Raw genomic sequence first — 19,754 nt, forward strand, 5'->3', positions numbered from 1 at the left:
GTGTGTGTGTGTGTGTGTGTGTGTGTGTGTGTGTGTGTGTGTGTGTGTGTGTGGCTAGGAGGGTAATGAAGTATCCGGATTGGCTGTTATGTCGATATAAGGGAAACTGAGGCAGGAGAGGGCACAGAAGGCATCTTGGAGATGGGGCAGAAGCAAAAGCTAGAGGAGACCCAAAGGAAGCCCTAGTTTGTCCCCTTGACGTGTCTGTGCTGTGTGACCTTAGACATCCTGGAGACAGTCTGACCCTTCTCGCCTCCTTTGCTTGTTCTGAGTGCTAACCCAGGAGGAACCTGGCACTCAGCAGAGCTCAACAGAAGTGTTTACATTCTGGTGACTCACAGCGCTGTGGGGGTCAATTTTGGGGCGCTCCATGGCGATGGTGATACAGTTGAGGAAGATGATGACGAGGACCACATGGTCAAACATCTTGTGGGTGATGATCCGGTGACACAGGAGGCGGAACCTGCTCCGGGGACAAAGGTAGAGGCTGGGAAGGAAAGCCACCTGCAGACTACCCCTGCTCCCTTGCACTAGGACCGCGTCGCCAGAATCCCCAGACAGCACCGTAACAGACCTTGACTGAGGAGGGAAGATGTAGGCAGACCAGGAATCTCGCTCTTGACAACAGGCCGGGAGCCGGGCTTTGACCCAGGCTCGTATTCGCTCCCCTTTGCTCTATGAAAGAAACACTGGGGTATGAGAGGGACCAGGCCTCCAAGCCTTCAAAGTTTGTCTCCCCCTGAGCGGCCCTGCACCCAGTCCATCCTTCCCAAGCCCTGGACCAGCCTTCTGCCTAGTTGCTTTACCTTTATTTCTAAAGACGCCTCTTGGCTCCCTACACGCCAACCCCCCCCAGCACTGCCCTTCCTTCATCTCCACCTCCTCCCCTGAGTCCCCAGCCTCTTGCCTCCACCCTCCTCTGTGCTCTTCCCATCCAGCCTCCAGGCCAGCTCTCTGCCTTTCTTCCCTTCTCCCCCTGCTGGGTTTCGAAACAGCATCAACAATCAAACATTGTACTCATCACAGCTGTCTGCTCAGATACACCTGGGCAGAAGAGACACGGACCCTTCTCATGTGCTAACCTTGACTCCCTGTCCTTGTGCTTCAGGGTAAAAGGGGGTGGTGAAGGAGTTGGGGGAGGAGTAAGTGTCTGAGGACATGCTGTAAGTCAAGGCTTGTGATGAGGTTTCAGATGAGAAAGGGGGACAGGCGGGGAGGGGAGACATCATTTTAGAGAGATGAGTGATGGGTCTTCCTGAGTCACAGGGGGAGGGCCATGAAAGATTCATACACATCTGCCTGAAACCATTCATATCCACCTAGGACAGCGGAGCACAGCCCGGGACACAAGCACAAGGAAGGGCTGGAGGCTCTGCGGGGTGGCAGTGAGAGAAAGAGGCTGCTCAGAGGTCAGCTTGCAGGGTGGGCATTCCCTTGCGACAATTCCCTTCAAGTGCTGCCTGGCCACGGCTACCCTCTCTCAAGATCAGGGGTGAGAGATCATGGTGCCCCACGGGAATCTTACCAGGTTGCCCTCATCATCACCATCATCACCATCCAGTGGGGGGTCATCAGGCCGAAGGGTCCGGGCCAAACGCCCTGAAGCCGACTTGCCATTGCAGTCTTGATGCTCAGAGGCAGAGCTTCGGCCACTGGCTGTGCGATGAAGCCCTGGCACCTGCAGGGTGTCAGGCAGGTCAAAGGAACTCTTGGCCTCACGTTCCAAGGAACCCCTGTGGCGATGATCACTGCCTGCTGGGCTGGCCCGATCTTCTTCTGAGCTCTCCTCCTCATCCTGGCTCTCCTGACCCTCTCCAGACAGCAGGGACCTCCGCTCCCCACTCGGGCTCCTACGCTTTAGGCTGGGGGCCCGGCCCAGGCTGTTGCGGCTGGAACGCCTGCTGGTCCAGCTGCTTGCTGCACTCCAAGGACTGTGTGGGGAACTGCGGGCACTTGGCTGCAGAGTGAGGAGAGGAGAAATGATCTCAGGCGAGGATGCAGAGACCGCCGTCTCTCATGTGTACCCCGATCCTGCGAGCCTCCCTGGAATGAACACTGGGAGGTGTTTGGAATCCAGTGCCTCTGTTCAGATCCTGCTGCAGCTTACCAAACGGCGCGGCCAGAGACCAGTTTACTACTAAGCCTTTCTGTGCCTCCGTTTTCTCATCTGTAAGGTAGAATCAATAATAGCCCTTGATCTTCATTTGAGGCAGAACAAAAGGACAGCAAGAAAGAACTCAACTCAATTGCAAGAAAGCCAGAGGTTCTCAACCTCTTGGTCACGACCCCTCTGGGGGTCGAGGGACCCTTTCACAGGGGTCGCCTGAAGCCATCGGAAAACAGAGATATTTACATTACAGTCATGAAATAGCAACGAAATAATTTTATGGTTGGGGGGGATCACCATAACATGAGGAACTGTATTAAAGGGTCGCAGCGTTAGGAAGGTTGAGGACCACTGAAGAAAGCAATCCAAAGGAAAGCAGGCTATGATGGTGTAGAGCTGTAATCCCAGCACTTAGGAGGGAGGCAGAGACAGGAGGACCAGGAGCTCAAGATTAACCTTGGTCACACATCAAGCTCGATGTCAGCCCTAGCTACACGAGACTGTCTCAAAAACAGAACAACAAAAGCAAACAGAGGACTTGTGTAGACACTTCTCAGAAGATAAAAACTGCAAGCAAATGCATACAGAAAATGTTCAGTGTCGCTAATCAGGAAAACACTAATCTTTTTTTTTTTTCACTTTTGTATGTGTGTATGAAATCTCTGTCTCTCTGTCTGTGTGTGTATGTGTGTCCTCAACTTCTACCATGTCTTGAGATGGGGTCTTTCATCCTTTGTCATTATCTACACAGCTACCTATGAACTTCCAGAATTCTCTCTCTGCCTACCCTCTCAGCATAGAAACACTGGGATTACAGACAAATGCTGTTCTGTCCAGCTTTCCGTGTGTCGTGGGGTCAAATTCAGGCCCTCATATGGCAAGCACTTTACCGCCCCCCCCCCCCCGAGCCATCTCCAAAGCTCCAAAACACAAGTTAAACGTTAAGTACCTCACACTTGTTGGAATAACTATTGTCCAACTCAGTGTGGAGAAAAGGGAACATTTGCACACTGTTGGCATGAATCTAGATTAGTACATCTACCACGGAAAACTATATGGAGGATCTTCAAAAAAATCTAAAATTAGAATGATCGTATAATCCAGCAATTCTACTACAGAAAAGATTTTAAATCGGTATATGCAAAGGGAACAGATGTAACGCTCGTGTTCGTTGCATCACTGCTCATAACAGCCAAGTATCCGTCGACCAAAAGGATTTAAAAAAAAAATGGGGTTACGCAGATGGCTCAGCGGTTAAGAGCATGCAATGCTCTTTCAAAGAACCCTACTTCAGTTCCCAGCATCTACATTGGGCGGCTTGCAACTGCCTATGGCTCTGGTTCCAGAGGAATATAACATGTTCTTCTGAAGTCTTGAGGGCACGGCTCTCACATTCGCATGCACGCATGCGCGCACACACATACACACAAATTTATAGGTAAAAATAGAAGAAGTATTTTTTTTTTAAAGAAAAAGAACATATGGATCATACACACAGCATTCAGCCTTTAAAAAGAAGGAGGCGAGGAGATGGCTAAAAGCCTTACAACACAGGTTTGACGGCCTGAGTTCAGGTAGCCAGCACCCATATTTAAAAGCCAGGAATGGTTGCGCATTGCTGTAACTCTAGCACTGGGGTCAGGGGTCAAGGGTCGGGGGTCAAGGGAGGAGACAAACATATCCCCCCAACTTGGCTGACAAGCCAGTCTAGACAGTCAGCGAGCACCAACCTTCAGCCAGGGACCCTGTCTGAAAGGATAAGGTGGAGAAAAATGGAGAGAGACATTCAACATTGACCTCTGACCCTCACACACACATGCACTCACATGTACATGCAAATGCGCACATACACACGCACTTAAGTACACATTGGAAAAAAAGAAAATCCCGCCACTGACAATAACAGGGGTGACCTTGGGGAGAGGAATACTGAGTGAAACAAGTCGGGCGCAGAGAGGCAGAGTCCCGCGTGGTCTCCACTAGGATTCCAGAAGAGCTGAATGTATAGGGGCGCTGACTGGTGGCACATGGCGCTCAGGAGCCTGGGAACGAGGAGCCATTGGTCCCAGAGTACCGTAGGTGTATTCCTCAGTCAGAGCAGAGGAATACACACACCTACGGTGGTTACAGACAGCAACGGCCTAACGTATTTTTTTTTGAATTCGCTAACAGAGTAAACTCTAAAGGTTACGACACAAAAACGTTTGTGAGGCGCTGTATTCATTAATTAGCTTAACAACGTCATTCCGTATTTGCATGCGCCCAGTGCCACGTCTTACTACACAAATACATGCAATAATTTATCCACTAAAAAGAAAGTCAGAGCCAGCCAATGCAGTGGGGCGGAACTTTAATCCCATCACTTGGGAGGCTGAGGCGCGTCAGGCTCTGTGAATTTAAGGCCAGCCTGGTCTACAGAGCGAGTTCCAGAGCTACAGAGTGAGACCCTGTCTCAGAACACCAAAATAAATAAATCCTTGGCTGAGTTATGGCGCACACCCCTTACCCTGGTACTCTGGGAGGCTGAGGCAGGAGGATCATGTGTTCCAAACCAGCATACGCTGCGTAGTGAGACTCTTGTTTCAAAATGCCAAATAAATCAAATAATAACAAATTAAAGATAAGGCCTTAAAATAGTAAATAAATAAATAAATAGAATGACCGTGAAAGCACAGGCTCTGACACCAGGCTTCTGTATTAAAAGCTGGCTCCGTCACTCACTTAAGCCATCTGAGACCATGGTCACCATCAGTAAAATGGAGGTGATGATGGCTCCTCCCTTACGAAGATGGGGGCCAGTAAAGACAAGTTAAATTCTAGCATGGTGTCAGGAGCTAAATTAGGGACTGATTAAGTATAAAGGAGAAATGTGTACCCCATCCTTGTCCATAGAAGGGGCCCAGAAAGGTTTTATTGTCTTTTTGTTTGTTTTGTTTTGTTTTAACCTAAAGCTCTGCATCACATATCTGCTTCACTAGCCTTGACTGCTGTGTCCAGCCCATGTCCCAGGGGCTGTCTCCTTGGACCGGCCTGCCTCCGTCCCCTCACCCCGCTGTCCTGCTAATCTTCCACAACTGGGCACCGGTACGCATTCCCTTACCGGCGGCGATTTCATCTCGTGATGGGCAGCTCCAGGGTCAGCGGACCCACTGCTACTGGTGCGGCGAGAGGCAGGGCCCAGGGCCTCCCCAACACCCGTGCTGGAGCTCTTGGGCAGTGACATTGGTGTAGCAGCTGTATGGATGATGAGGGGAGGCAGAAGGCTCTTTCGTAGCTCCGGGTGCTCTCCCAAGGCTACCACTGCAAGGGGAGAAGGGAGATCCTAAGTCCGTCCAGGCTGGTCCAGGGCCAGAGGCTACACCCTCAGGACCCTACTCACAGGCCAAGCGCTTCTTCCTGTCCCCATCGCCATCCACGCTGGGTGAAAAGAAATCAGGCTCTGACTCAGACTTGGTGGCATCTCCCTAGGGTCAGGGAACAGTGGGCCATTAGGACCTTGGCCGGGCAGGTGCCATCAGCATGGACCTTTTCCCTCTCTTCACGTGAACACACCACACACAGACCACAGGACCCAGCAACCATGATATGAGGCATGCATGGGGACAGGCCAGACCACCCAGGCTGGGGGCCTGGGGCTTCCCATGGCGGATGCCTCTGCCTCCCACCAGCTATAAACCTTAGGAAAGTCCATGGATAACCTAAGCCCACAGCACAAACAGCCTGGCTGGACTGGCACCAAGACTAGCTGAGGGGTAGAAAGGGTGGTTGTATGAACAGGTGGCACAGGCCAGAGGGGTTGAGAAACCAGGGTGAAGTGGCCACTACAACGTCAATTCCAAAAGCCTTCTCAAGGCCCCTTCCCTTCTCCTCATGTTGTCCCTCCCTGAACCTCAAACTTGTGGATCTGTGAAGGAAACAGAAAGATCCAAGTCGGAGAAACTTGGCACAAAGAGGGCACTTTAGTCCCTTGACCTCTGGCCTCTACCTTCCCCAAGCCCAGCTCCATCCTGGCCCCGTTTCTGCTTCTTTCACTGTCTCTGGGATAGATTTTTCTTTTCTTCCTTCTTAGCAGGTTAGTAGGTTTCCCAGTAATTACACACTTCTCCTTAAGAAGTTATTAAAAAAAAAAATACTTGACTGCTACTTTTGATAAGGGCATAAATATTGGATAATTGGCATCTCAGGGGATCATTTTCATTAACTCAGTTTACATCCCTAACGAGGCCTTTAATTATCAAGTAGGATCTCCAGGGGGCAGCTAGGGAGGCATAGCACTGTGGGGTCCCGTGGGAAGCCTGGCTTCGCCCCAAATTCTAGTGTCAGGGCAGGAAACAGCAGAGTACAGGTTTGGCATGAGAAGCCAAAAGGAGGGACACGCTCAGAAGTGGCCGGTAGGACTCAGTTCAGGGACTGGTTGTGAGAGACTCGGGGGTGGATTTAAAATTTTGTTACATTACAGCAAAAGCTACACCCCATCCTTGCATCCCCCGGAGACTTGTCCTGAGCTGAGGGATCTGTGGGGCCTCCAGTGGGGGGCCCAGGGCAAGGCGCAAAGGGGAAAAGAGTGAACATGTTCCATTGAGGCTGGATGTTTCAGACTCCTTCAGGACCCGGGCGCAGACAGGCACGCATGCGGTGCCCACGCACACATACACATAGAAGATTGTAAGTCCCTTCCTTCTCTGGCCCGTCCACAGGCCTGGCAGGGATGGGAACGTGCCCTCTGTGGGTTGATGTGGGCAGAGGCAAAGAAGCTCCTTCCTTCCTCGTCCTCAAGCTGGGAAGGGACTTAAAATCAAAGCAAAAAAAAAAAAAAAAAAAACCCCAAAAAACAAAAAAACCTCACAACACCAATGACCACCACGGCGACCACAGGTTGCATAACAGCTGAGCATGACTGGGAACACAGAGACACAGGGGCAGAGTGGAGGGGGGGCACTGGGCACAGGGGCATGCCGACTTGTGTGATCGCATACCTACCCCCTGGGAGTCGACAGGCAGCTGAATACAGCTTAACTGTCCACTCGCATCTTCCCGTTTGCTGATTTCCTACAGGGAGAGGGGGAGGCAGGGGAAGGGCTGCTGTTCACAGGCTCTCTTGGGCCTTCAAAGATCAGCAATGTCCAAAGAGGACGTAGAAAGAGGAGATGAGAGACATGGGGTAGGGAGAGCCGGACAGGACAGCCTTCCAGAATTCAGCCTCAGGCCCCTAGGCCTGAATGAATCCGAACAGTGAAGGCAAAGGCCACAAAGATGATACGAGGGCAGGAGGGATCAAGTCCCCCAGTAATCCTTGTGAAAGTGGCCACCGTGCTTTTCTGTGGAATTACAAGTGAAAAGGAGTGGCCTTGATGGTGCCAGGCAAGTGTTCTACCACTGAATTACATCCACAGCTCTTGGCTTTTTGAGACAAGATCTCACTGCATGGCTCAGACTGGAATGGAACTCATGACCCTCTTGCCTCTGCCTTTCAAGCACTGGGATTATATAGGTGTGCGCCACCACACCCATTTATGAGCTCAGCTCGCTTCCTTGCAAGGTGGGAGATGGCACCATTGCAAGGATCTTCCAGGGCAGGCACCTGAGGTCAGAGAAGTTAAAGAAACTCCCCTCCACTGTGCAGAGTCAGAGACTGTGGGCTGTGCCCTACACCTCCAGCTGAGAACAGAGCTCCCCTCTCTCTGTTCTGAGGCGTCTGTGTGGGAATGGGCAACAGGGGTTGGACTGGGGAGAGAGGGTACGAAGGAGAAGTGGGTGAGAGCTGGGGACAGGGCCTCGATGAGGAACAAAGGCTAAGGCTCTCCGCCCAGGTCCTTTCAAGTGAGAACGGAGGCCCATGCCCAGAGTGGGATGAGCTGTGACAAGTAACAGTGGGGTGGCGGCCATGATGTTGTTCCGTATGAATTAATGGCTGCACACAGGGCCTGCTGCTCGTTCATCTAATTATGCTCATGGATGACAAATATACAGGAACTCAGGGTGCTACCCCCTGGGAATCAGGAAATCATCAGCCAGGCGGGCTCTGCCCCCGAAGCCACCCCCTACCCACTCTTGGCAGGATGTTAAAGCTAGCGGGAGGGCTACCCCTTGAGGTCCCCCGATACGGGCCAGCTACTTCTTGCACTGAGGTGGGTTGTCTAATTCATAGAAACAAAACAGCATTCCAGGCCGTCCAGGCCGTCACAAACAACCCCAAAACTCAGACTTGTCGTGGAGGTTAGGACAGATGGCTCTGGATGTGCCCACGTCATCGGCATTGAGTGACACCCCGTGCAGGAGAGTGGAGCAGCCCCTCGGGGTCAAAGGTGAAGCCTACCCTGTGGAGGAGGTTTAACCTTAAAGTCCATTTTCTATTACACATCATACCTGAAGCAACCCAGCCCTGGAAGGCGTCAGGCCCTTGGGTGACACATTCCCAGGAAGGACACTTACACTATAAAGGTTTAGGAGGGGATCTCCTGTGGGGCCCTTGTCAATCCTTCCCATGCTGGGAAAGCTCTCAGGCCCCCAGCAGGGCCGGGGTGACCAGGCCAGACATAAGGGCCTGGCAGCTCTGTTCCCACACTCAGACATTGCTGCTGCCTAGCAACCAGGCTAGCTCAGCTGCACTCAATTTAACAAGGTGTTTGTGAAAGCTGGTTGGTGGTGAAGGGGCTATCTACACTGGACACCCCCAGGTCTGCCATGTTAGCTGGACAAGGGAAAATAGGTTCAGGTGTTTTCCTCCACTTCCCTTGGAATTTTTTTTTTCTTTTTTTGCCTAAGAGTAAATTCAGCCGTCACAAATTTCCTTTGGAAGGGACCAAAGGGACCCATCCTCACTCAACTCTTCACTCCAGCAGGCAGCTAGCAACTAAGTGCCAATCACGAGGCTTATGGGAGAGCCCTGCGGTACCCCTCAACTCTTCAGGTCCTAGGGGAAATGGTAAAGGAGTGTCCTATTGCAAGGTGAGGGCCAACGACCCTCTGTCCTTTCGAGAGACCCACTGTAGCTCCCCCCTGCACTTCAAGCTGCCTTTGCTGCCACCCAGCAGGGAGGAAATGTGATAATGGAGAACTACACAATTAAAATGGAAGCAGAGAAAGGCCAGTGCAAGACAGAGGCTTCTCCACACCACTAGTGCCCCACACCCACACCCACCCCCCAGCCCAACCCAGCCCAGGGGGAATAGCCCTCCCTTGCAAGGCTGGGAAAGAGTCGGAAAATAGATTTTTGTTTTTCCACCGTGTGGTGGGTATTTATAGACCAGGCCACAGCGGGAGTTTCCATCCGGGTCACCCAGCGAGAACTGGACCAAGAGCTTCTCTGGGCCCGAACTGGTGCATTTCTAGGTTGGGTCAACCCGCCCTGTTTGAGGTGCTGGGATGACGGGAGTGGGGATGAGAGCTTGGGTTGGGGAAACAGGCAGAGTGGAGGGAGAAGGAGGCGGGATTTGGGGACAGAAACTGTGCCCTGGCACAGCCGGGGCAGGATCAATGTGAATCAATAATAATTGATGACGCTGCCTGTGACGGAGGTGATGGAGTCTGGGCTGGAAATAGGACGCTCATCTCTGCCATGCTCACAGCTAATTGGGCTCATTTCTCACCCTGGGCAGCTCAGCCCTGCCTGGGGCCCTGGTGGCATCTTCATCAGATCAGCCTGCACTCAGGCAACTTGCACACAAACCTCCCACACCTCCTCCCCAGATGTCCCATAAAGGCCCATGCTCTGGGGTCCAGCTACATAGGTCTCCAAATTTGGCTTGTCTTTCTGAGGGGAAGGACCAAGCTGATTAAAAGAGGACCCTATAAGCTGCCAACTTATAAACCGCACAGCCATCTGTTGTCTCACCCCACGGCGACTTTCATAAGGCCTAGCACCTCCCACCCCAGGCCCATCCTGGTTTCGTCCAGTGATTACTGCCTGCAGGATCTCCCAGGCCTCACAGTCAGCAGCAGAGGGAAGAAGATGAAGAAACAGTCATCCCTCAGTAAGGTGAGGTGGACAGGGGGTTACCTCTGCCTGGAAGCCCTCCACCAGAATGGCGACAAGCAGGTTAAAGAGCACGTAGTTGCCAAAAGTCATGAGGGCAATGAAGTAAAGGGCAGCCCAAGATGACGTGGAAGCCATGCCGTTGTAGAGGACTTTATTCCAGTCCTCCTGAGTCAGAATCTGCGGGCAGGGGGCAAAAGTCAGGGCTCCACTCAACACCCAACCTCCCCAACCCACCCCTGCCCTGTGACCCTCGAACCTGAAAGACAGTGACAATGGCCCAGAGCAGGGAGTCAAAATTCTTCCGGTCCGGCAACGTGTCCCCATCCCGTTCAGATGCAAACTTGCAACCAAAGAGATGCATGCCCAGGATGCTGGAGACACAGGGAGTCCCAGACAGGGTCAGGGCCCTGTGACCCTGCCCCTAGCCCCACCCCAACTCCTGGGCCGGCAGTGTGCTCACCTGAAGATGAAGATGAAGAGCATGAGCAGCATGCAGAAGGTGGCTACATTGTCCATGGTCTTCATGAGCACCACGAGCTGCCGCTGCAGTGCCGGCAGGAAGCGAACTAGCTTCAGCACCCGCATCAGGCGGAAGGTCCGCAGCACCGACAGGCCACCTCCCTGCTGGCCCACAATCTCCCACACGCTGTGGGAGGCAGGCAGCCTGAGTCCCCTGCACCCCTGTATGCCTGACTTCCCTTTCTGAGGACCCATTGGTGACAACTGAGACAGTCCGGCCCAGCTTGGAGAAGGGTCATGCGCAGCCCTTCTGGCTTCAAAGTTCCAGGTGACAGACAGCTCCATTTGCCTTGATCCTCCCCTCCCAGCCAGAGACCATCACTACCGGCAACGGGCCTGCCCTCTCCCTAAATCCTGCCATAGCAAGAGCATCAAGTTATGGAATATTTGCTTTGTTCTCTTCTAATGAAATCTAAAGCCAATTTCAGAAACCAATAAAGTAGTTTTGGCCCAGGGCCGGGGGGTGGGGGATGAAATTCTTTCCAGGTCTTGGAAACCCTGAAGTAAGTTGCTGGGCGTCTGAGTTGGTTTCCAAGCACTCTGCTAGCGGGAAAGCTGTCTGTACCTCTTCCTCCAACTCCACTTGAGAGCCAGCTCTCTAATCCTCACCCACCCCTGGCCTGGGTAGGGTTGAGGACAAGAGGTAGATTCAGGCAGAACAGTTGGAAAAGGGGCCCAGGCTCTAGGAGAGCAAGGCGAAGGCCAGGGAGAAGATAAAGGGACGGAGGGCCGAGACCATCCATGTCTCTCACTCTGAGCCAGCCCCGCTGGCACTCTTTCAGACAGAGGCAGGGAGGGGCAGTCATACCTGATGACGACAATGACACCATCGAAGATGTTATAGGGATTCTTAATGTAGCCAAAGGGACCGTATACGAGCAGCTTCAGCAGCATCTCCAAGGCGAAGAGGCTGGTGAAGACGATGTTGCTGATTTCCAGGGCGTTGGTGAGTTCCTCGGGCTAGAGGGCAGTGGGGTATGTAGCAGCAGACTCATCCCTGAGCCCCACACCCCAGTCATCCTGAACATGGGGCCCCAGAGAGAGAAGGCGCAGGAATAGCAACCTTAGGGACTATCTGGGGGAAACGGTACTCAAGAACAGCCATCCTGGGAAAGGGACACATGGGCCCCAAAGGCCCCATTATTTCCAAGGCTGGATCTCAGGTCCTGAGATTGCAGATGTTTTTGTTTGGGGGGGGGTTGCTATTTCTTCTGGGAAGTCTAGGAATCTCCAGTTCCTGTACTGGGGCCCAGGCCACCAAGGTGATGCTAAATGACACCAGAGAGCTATGCCCAAGGTTTTACAAGCACACCCAGCCCTGTCGTCCCGTACATACACCGCAGCCACTCCGTGAGCCTGACGGCATGCTTCAACTATCAGAAGCTGTGCTCGCTCCCTCCCAGACGCATTGCCAATGTACACATCCCTGGTCACATATGTGTCAGCAGGCAGGAGGGAGAGCCCCGGAACGAGGGTCTGCATCCGCAGCCTGAGCCTGATGACATCGGGAACAATCCTCAGCCTATCCTGCCACTCACTCTGTGACCTTCAGTAAGCATCCCAGCCTCTCCGGCCAACTGTAAAACACCGGTGGCGGTGGCGGCGGCGGTGGCGGCGGTTCCTTTTACGTTCCCACCTAGGGTCTGGGGTGGGACCAGAGAGGCATCCTAGCGGGGCCCTCAGAAGAACGGGAGACAAAAGCCATCTCCAGTGCTTGTGCCACTTCACGAGTCTCCTCCCTCCAGTACAAAGTGCCCGCTGTATGCCCGGCAATGTACCAGGCGTTGAAAGAGCTGTAAAAAAAACACGCCTCCCAGGAGCCCCGTGTCTAGCTAGAAACAAGTTGTATACACGCTAAACAGCTGAATAACCTCAAGGGACCTTAGAACCTGCCTGGGTGCCAAAATAAATGATCCAGACAGAAAATCTGGAAGTTTGGGGCAAGAAGAAGGGGGGAAAGGGGAGGTGGCGATGCTGAGAGAGGCCATAGGGAGATAACACTTGTAAAGAACTCCAGTGAGTGGGGCTCCCAGGAGAGCCTTGGGGAGGGAGGGGTAAACAGACAAAAGGAGCTGTCATTCCAGCTGGGGGAGAAGGGAGGTGCCTGGCCTGGCTGAGGGCTGGTAAGGGATGTGATTACATCAGTGGAGTCACTGCCCACCTGGCAGGTGAAAGGCCAACCAAAAGCCCCAAGTGGCACACTAGCCGCCCCAGAGGCCGAGTTAAAAGAAACAGCCAAATGAGGCTCTCGCTCCATCAGACAGACACCTCCTCCTGTTTACCCAGATGACTCGTCTGGCTTGCCCAAGCATGGAGCCAGGTCCTGGGTGCCACCAAATGTATTTTTTAATGGCCCCAATCTGTGTGATCAGGCTGGGAGGGAGGTTAAAAAGCAGGAAGAAAAGGACCTGTCACTAGTGGGCTGGGACATTGTGTGCGTGTGTGTAGTGTGTGAGGTGTGTGAGGTGGTCACAGAGATACACTTTCAGCCCATGACGGGGTTCTTTCTTCCTAAAGGCAGGTCTCGGGGGAAGAGTCTGAGAGTCAGCTGAGTGGCTATTGGGGGAACTCTTTTGGCCCTCCATTGCTCTGGCAGATCTTGAACAAGTATTGGATTCATAAGCTGTGAGTGGAGGACACTGCCAGCCGATCTAGATAACAGGGTCACACCAAGACAGGACCTTTAGTCCTTCCAACATCAGCACAGTGCAGAGGGCAGGAGAGAGGCCATTTAAGTGCAGATAAAGCCCAGGGCTCAGACCTCTTCCCACCCTCCTCTACACTCCAAAGAACTGTTGTCAGCCGCACTCCCGCAGCTGTCTCCCCCAGCCTTCCACCCTGAGCCCTAAACACACAGCTATGGTGCCTCGCAGCTTCCTGGCTCTTCGTAACAGCCTCCCTCTGTTTATGTTACAGGGGAGCAGAAAAAGCTAAGAGATGGTGAGAATGGGTCAGGCAGAGGGATCTAAGATCCAGGGATTTTTCTCACATCAATCTCGCGTCACCCCGACCCCAATAACACTAAACAACGAGGATTCAGACCAAAGCCACAGAGACAGTACAGGACCCGTAAAGCCAGACAGACACATGATGGGCTGAGTGTGTAACACATCTCCTAGAGACCTGTGTCTAAAGCTCAAACTGGTTCGAAGGCAGTATGAGGCACACTTAACAATGGGTGGATTTTATGTCACAGAAAGTATACAGATTGAGTATCTCAAACCCAGAATGCCAAACCCAGAATCTGAGACTTCCTGAGTAACAACGTGATGCCCCAAGTGGGCGTTCCCACCTGACTTGTGATAGGTCACAGTCATAAGCAAGGGTTCTAGCTAGGCACGATGGTACATGCATATACCATCAATCCCAGCATCCATAGGCAGAGGCAGGCAGAACTCTGTGAATTTGGGGCCAGCCTGGTCTGCATAGTGAGTTCCAAGCCAGCCAGAGCTACATAATAAGGCCTTGTTACAAAACCAAAAAAGAGAGAGAGGGAGAGAGAGAGAGAGAGAGAGAGAGAGAGACAAAACCAAAACACAAGTATACTAAAAATATAATTTTAAACCAGGGCAGTGAATACAAGGAATATATGAACCTGCATGAACTCAGACATAGGCCTCCTGCCTAAGTTATCTTATTATGCACATAAAAATATAAATCTAAAACACTTCTGGTCCCAAACATTTTAAGTGAATATAAGATAATTCAATCTGTACTTGGGGGATAAAAAAAGGTAATTCAATTTGGACTACTAAGAGAAGGTACAAAATTCCATGCAAGCAGCTGAAAGCATAGTAGCTTTCAAGAGCTTTTTTTGAGAATAAAAAAAAAATGGAGAGGGGGTCTCCTATGTAGCCCAGTCCAGGTTGGCTTTGAACTCACAAACCTCCAGCCTCGGTCTCCTGAGTGTTGGGCCACTCTGCCCTGCCAGCACCATATCATTGATATGGGTTTGCTCCAACAGTGGTCCCTAACAGGATGTCTACTGTGTGTACACAGGTTTCATCCAGCCCAGACATCATCCTTGGGGCCCTTAGGCAATCTACATCGATAGCCTATGGGGCACATACAGCCTCAGTTTATCAGGACATAGCAAAGGGCTCAGTGAGAAGGCAGATGCAGGCAACCCCCGGGGGGCTGTACCTTCAATCTCTATCAGATGCGGAGGCACCAAGGGCTGAAGACTCTGCCCCATTCGTCCGTGCAGCTTTGGAGAAGCTAGGGTGCCTGGCACAGGTAGACTGCGGACCAGGCACTTTGTGTCAGCCTTGCTGCTCTTCTGCGCACACTTAAGGACCAGGCCTCTTTCTCAGAACCCAATATTCCATCCCCCAGGAATCCATGAAAAAAGAAGGAGGAGGACGAGGATGAGGACGACGATGGGGAGGAAGAGGAAGGAGAGGAGGAAGAGGAAGAGGAAGAGGAAGAGGAAGAAGAAGAAGAAGAAGAAGAAGAAGAAGAAGAAGAAGAAGAAGAAGAAGAAGAAGAAGAAGAAGAAGAAGAACCTTTCTTCCTTTCTTCCCCAGAAAGCCAGAAAGCCAGGTCTGTCCAAGTTACTAAATCGGAGGCTGGGAATGTTTTGCCAACACAGGACAACACACAGACACAGTCTTGGTAACAAGGTTGCCCCAGGGACTGTAGCTGTTATTCTCACCACTCAAAGGGGCAGAAGTGGAGTCACCTTCTGCTAGAACCCAGCACTGTGCCAGTGGGCTGAGGACCTCCCAGAGTTCATTTCTTCTTTACTCCCAACCAAACAAGGGATGGAAGGACAGGAGATGGCCTGGAGAAACTGAGGCCTGGAGAGGTGTGGGAACTTGATGGGTATTACGGGCTTCTTTGGAACGGGCTTTGAGCACACTTCTCACAATACCCCTCCCACCACACTTGGAGAGAAAGCCCAAGGAGAACACACGGCAGGTTCTAGACTCCCCTCATTGACTTCCTGGCTTCAGGTCCCCTTTCTCAGGCCTCTGGCTGGGTACCCGCTGCCATTCCTAGATGTCAGGGCTCAGTGGACTCATGTATAAGAGGCGGTGTCAGCCCGAGTGTTTGTACCTGAGGTCCAGGCCTCTGCTCTCTGCTGAGGCTAACTTCCATCCCCATCCCCATCTCCCAGCCTGCCCTCCCTCCCCTTGATCATCCCTTTGTAGCCATTATAATCCTAGGTCAGCTGCCTGCTACTATAGCCCCTCCCTTGACCACGCTTTAAAGCCCCCTCTGTGGATAGACCGTTCTTGACATAGCTCCGAGCCTTTCTACCTCTGTGACCTTGGCAGGTCCGCCAGCAGCTCAGACCCCCTGGAACTTCTTGTGTTATACAGAGAGCCACTGCCTTGTGGATGAGGTCACTCTGTAGAACAGGTGAGTGCACACCTGTAAAGACTCGACGCTCGGGGTGGGGGGCTCTCGGGTGCAGCCCTCAAAATGTGACAGGACAGATCATCCGCAATCACAGCTCAGCAAGAGAAAATGCCAGATGCAACGTGGAACTCTAGGCCAGCTTGAAACCTGGGCCAGCCCAAGTGGGGGCACTCAGGAAGAGTACCCGTGGAAAACACCCAAGCTGGGTACAGCGATAGCCCCAAGGGGCAGAGGAGGGAATGTGTATGTGGTTGGGTGTGTCGGGGGGGGGGTGGAGAACCATACTCAAAACCTGAAATGTAATGAGTGGAAAGGTGGTAAAGGATTCGAATGCAAGGCCCACAGGGAGAGTGGCCTCCAGCCACAAGTCAAGCTGGACCAGCCTTGGCCCATAACGCTGCCACTGATGCTTCTGAAGGGAGGGAGGAGATGTACAAGGCTGTGTATTAAGAAGATTAATCTGGCTGCAGTGGTGGCGGCATGCAGATGGCTTGGAGGGGAGACGGAAGACCAATTAGGAGATACTGCAGCTGTCCCGGCAGGAGGCCTAAGAGCCTTCTCACACACAGTGATATGCCTTTCCCAGGGAAAGGTGGAGGAGCCAGAGCAGAGCTAAGAAGAGGCTGGGTCAAGCCACTCCAGCTCTGTGTCTCATGCTCAGTCCGTCCCTCAGGCACCTAGCACCTTCACCAGTCCTAAAAGATTCTACCGCCAAGCTGGACTCCTCAGCTGGCCTCAACCCCGCTTTTGCTCTTCCCAACTTCATGGTCCCAACTCATGAAGCTGGGGTCTAAGCGGGCTGTGAGGAGAGATGAGGGCGCCCGAGTCAGGAGAAGGCAAGTATTCCAGAGGGTGTGAGAAGTTGGGGGGGGGGGCTGGTAGGATGGCAAGGAATTCCCAAGCAATCTCACAGGTCACAGAGAGGCTGCCTCCCCAGCCTTTGCCTCCCCAGCCTCTCTGATAGCGCTTCTCTGCACACCTCGCTTCCCAGAACCCTCATTGCATTTTCCCCTGTGCCCCCTAACTAAGGGCACAAACTAAGGGCAGCTAGCTTTATCCTCTCCACTGTCTCTCAAGCGACTCTAGAAGGTTTCCAAGTGAATACAAGCCAGGTAGGCATAGCTCTACCAGTGCTGGCTTAGCTTCAAGACCACCAACCCAGGCCCCTGCCACTTAAAATTCTGGAGACTTGAGCCTGGCATGCTGGCCCATGCCTGTAATCTCAGAACCTAGGAGGAAGAGTTCAAGGTCATTCTCGGCTACAGCTACATTTTGAATTCAAGCCAGCCCAGGTTATCTTTGGTGAAAGATAACCCATCTTTCACCAAAATAAAAGAAAAAAACAGGAGTGGGGGTGAGCGCTGAGGATGCTGAGTGCTTGCCTAGCATATGTGAATCCCCCAGCTCTCAAGAAGCTGAGGTAAGAGTATTGCTACAAGTTTGAGGCCAGCCTTAAGTTACACAGTAAGTTTTGGCCAGCCTGGGCTACATAGTGAAACTTTCAAAAAGAAAGGGAAAAGGAAGAGAAGGAGGATAGAAGGAAACAGAGAGAGAGAGAATGGAGAGCTTATGTTCTGCTCCTCACTCTCCTGGTCAGCCTCTGGCCCTGAGGCCGAATTAGGCTATTGAAAGCCACTGTCACACTGACTTCGGAAGGCTCTTGCCGGTAAGGTCCCTGGTTTGGGTTTGTTCCGAGTAGAATCGTTAGTCATGAACAAGGCTGTGCTGACCAGACTGTCTGCACCTGCTGGGCAGCCCCGGGGCTGTGTGCCTGACCCACAGTTACCTGTTCCCACGTGGCTCTTCACTTGGCCCACCCTTTGGTTCCTCCCCACACTCAGCCTGCACCTTCGTCTTCCTCCCTCCCCTACCTGCACTAGGATCCCTTACATCGATTGTCCCTGTCATCTTTCATAGCCCCCAAACAGGAGCTCTCTGTATGTCCCACCTATAAGCCCTGGCCCTGCCTCTCAAGGATCTTTCCAGTCCATCTGGTAGTAAGTAATTGTTTTGGCAGCGTCCGTCCGGGACTAGCCCCTCCTGCCCTGCACCTAGCCTTCCTGGCCTATGCAGTCATCTCCTGTCTCTCTAGGGGTCCGCTCTCCCACAGTCTCTTTCCCCTCAGCCAACATTGTGGAGTTTATTCTAGGCCCGCTCCCCCTCCCTGGATGCTCTCCCTCCCCCGTCACCTCACTCCCCATCCTCCAGCTGTCACTGGAGTGTAGAGGATACTAAACAAAGTCCCTGGCTCCTCATCCAGACAGCCAGAGCCTGCCTGATATCCCTCTCAGCATGGCCCACGGCCATCTCAAACTCAACACATCCAAAACAAACCCTTCACCTCCTCTCCGAACCTGCTTCTTCTCCTCTCCCACTCCACTGCGCACTAGGATTCTGTCTCAGAACCTCAGAGTTATCTTGGAGTCCTGCTTGCCCTTTATCCGTGCCGACAGTCAGGTGCCAGTAGGCTCGTAATCTTGCCCACCCCTGTTCTCTTTTCGCCATCCCCTTGACAGGGAGGCTCTCATTGCCTGTCATCTGAGTGATAGAAACAGCTTCCTTGCCCCTCCCCAACCGGGCCCGCGCCTGCTGGCTGGCTCAGGCTCCTTCGGAGTCTTTCTCACATCCCTGTCACTCCTGCCTCCAACACCTCGTGCCCCTTTGCCACCCAGTACGTTTCTGAGGGAGGCTGCTGGATGGCAGTTCATCCTGTTCGTCCTGCCCCTTTCTTCGCCCACCTCCCTCACCTGTTGTGGAGGTGTGAGTACCCCTCCTTTGCCCCCTGGAGTCCAGCTCCTGGCATTGGGCATGAATTGTCATTGAAACAGAACAAGGACATACATTGCCTGAGCACCCTGGCTCTGCCCCGACTCTCTGACATTCTAGAATTCTCCCAGTGGGCTCTGATCAAGAGGTACACCCCATGTAGAGCTGGGGAGGCCAAGACCAGGCGATGCCTGAAAGGACACAGCACCCCTCAGCCTAGTAGCTCCAAAACAGTACCCTTTTTACCGACCTCATTCAAGGCCCCCTAAAAATATGGGACCAAGTCAGTCATCAAAGAATTATCACCCAAAGGCTTGTCAGGCTGACAGCTCCCAGACCACTATCTGGAGACCAGAGCCAGGCCCTGGGAGAAGGCATCCATGAATCCTTGCTTTCAGTTGCCACATTTGTAATATCTATGTAGCATGTCTGGTGTCTGAGAGAGTGTGCTTCCTAGCTTCCAACAGAGACAAAAAAAAAAAAAAGAGTCTGTGACCCCCTTCAAAAGTCCAGGCATACCAACTTGGACCCCACCCCCAACTCAGCCTCACTTCCCTTACTGTGAACCAACCTCCATCACTTATAAATAGAAACCTTCCTGGACATATATCTGCAGTGACACGATGGGCCCAGACACTAGTGACAGGCAGAGCTGTCCCTATCCTGTCCTTTCTTGGCCTAAAAGGCCATCTACCTCAGACGCTTTCTGTTCAGCTTCCCCAGCCCTATATGCTGGGTCATCTTGCTTCTCAAACGAGACCTTACTGGGACTCATAACTACGACAGACTGTGACTCCAAGACCCCAACTCCTAGATTGGCCCCTGGTGGAACACAGGCCACAGAGCCATCTCTTTTCAGAAGATAAGATAAGAATAGTCCCCAAGATATACTTTTCCAAGCCCCTGCTCCTCCCTGGAAGCCTGAGGCCATCCTTGCTCTCCCTCTCCTGATAGCTATCTGGTGCCAAGTCTAAAGATTCAGCTATGCGTGGGCTCTCCCCATCCTCTTCCTCTCTGTCT

The 19,754-nt window shown here is 52.6% G+C and overlaps 1 protein-coding gene across 13 annotated transcripts in view; it reads right to left on the reverse strand.

Annotated features, from left to right (window-relative positions):
- Positions 1-19,754, reverse strand: part of Cacna1g (calcium voltage-gated channel subunit alpha1 G) — a 63,280-nt gene that overhangs the window by 22,162 nt on the left and 21,364 nt on the right. For 7 of the 13 annotated variants that reach the window (XM_055620201.1, XM_055620198.1, XM_055620202.1 and 4 more), the window contains exons 10-19: positions 11,413-11,564; positions 10,546-10,731; positions 10,342-10,456; positions 10,107-10,262; positions 7,088-7,156; positions 5,487-5,571; positions 5,208-5,407; positions 1,526-1,957; positions 575-675; positions 340-463 (exon numbers count right to left, since the gene is read on the reverse strand). In XM_055620201.1, the coding sequence (XP_055476176.1) occupies positions 340-463; positions 575-675; positions 1,526-1,957; positions 5,208-5,407; positions 5,487-5,571; positions 7,088-7,156; positions 10,107-10,262; positions 10,342-10,456; positions 10,546-10,731; positions 11,413-11,564 (1,620 nt within the window). The remainder of the gene's footprint in view (positions 1-339; positions 464-574; positions 676-1,525; positions 1,958-5,207; positions 5,408-5,486; positions 5,572-7,087; positions 7,157-10,106; positions 10,263-10,341; positions 10,457-10,545; positions 10,732-11,412; positions 11,565-19,754) is intronic. The other 6 variants (XM_055620205.1, XM_055620200.1, XM_055620210.1 and 3 more) reach the window with 1 other exon arrangement.

The sequence above is a fragment of the Psammomys obesus genome, unplaced genomic scaffold (assembly GCF_907164565.1).
Source record: "Psammomys obesus unplaced genomic scaffold, mPsaObe1.curated_primary_1811, whole genome shotgun sequence".
NCBI lineage: Eukaryota > Metazoa > Chordata > Mammalia > Rodentia > Muridae > Psammomys > Psammomys obesus.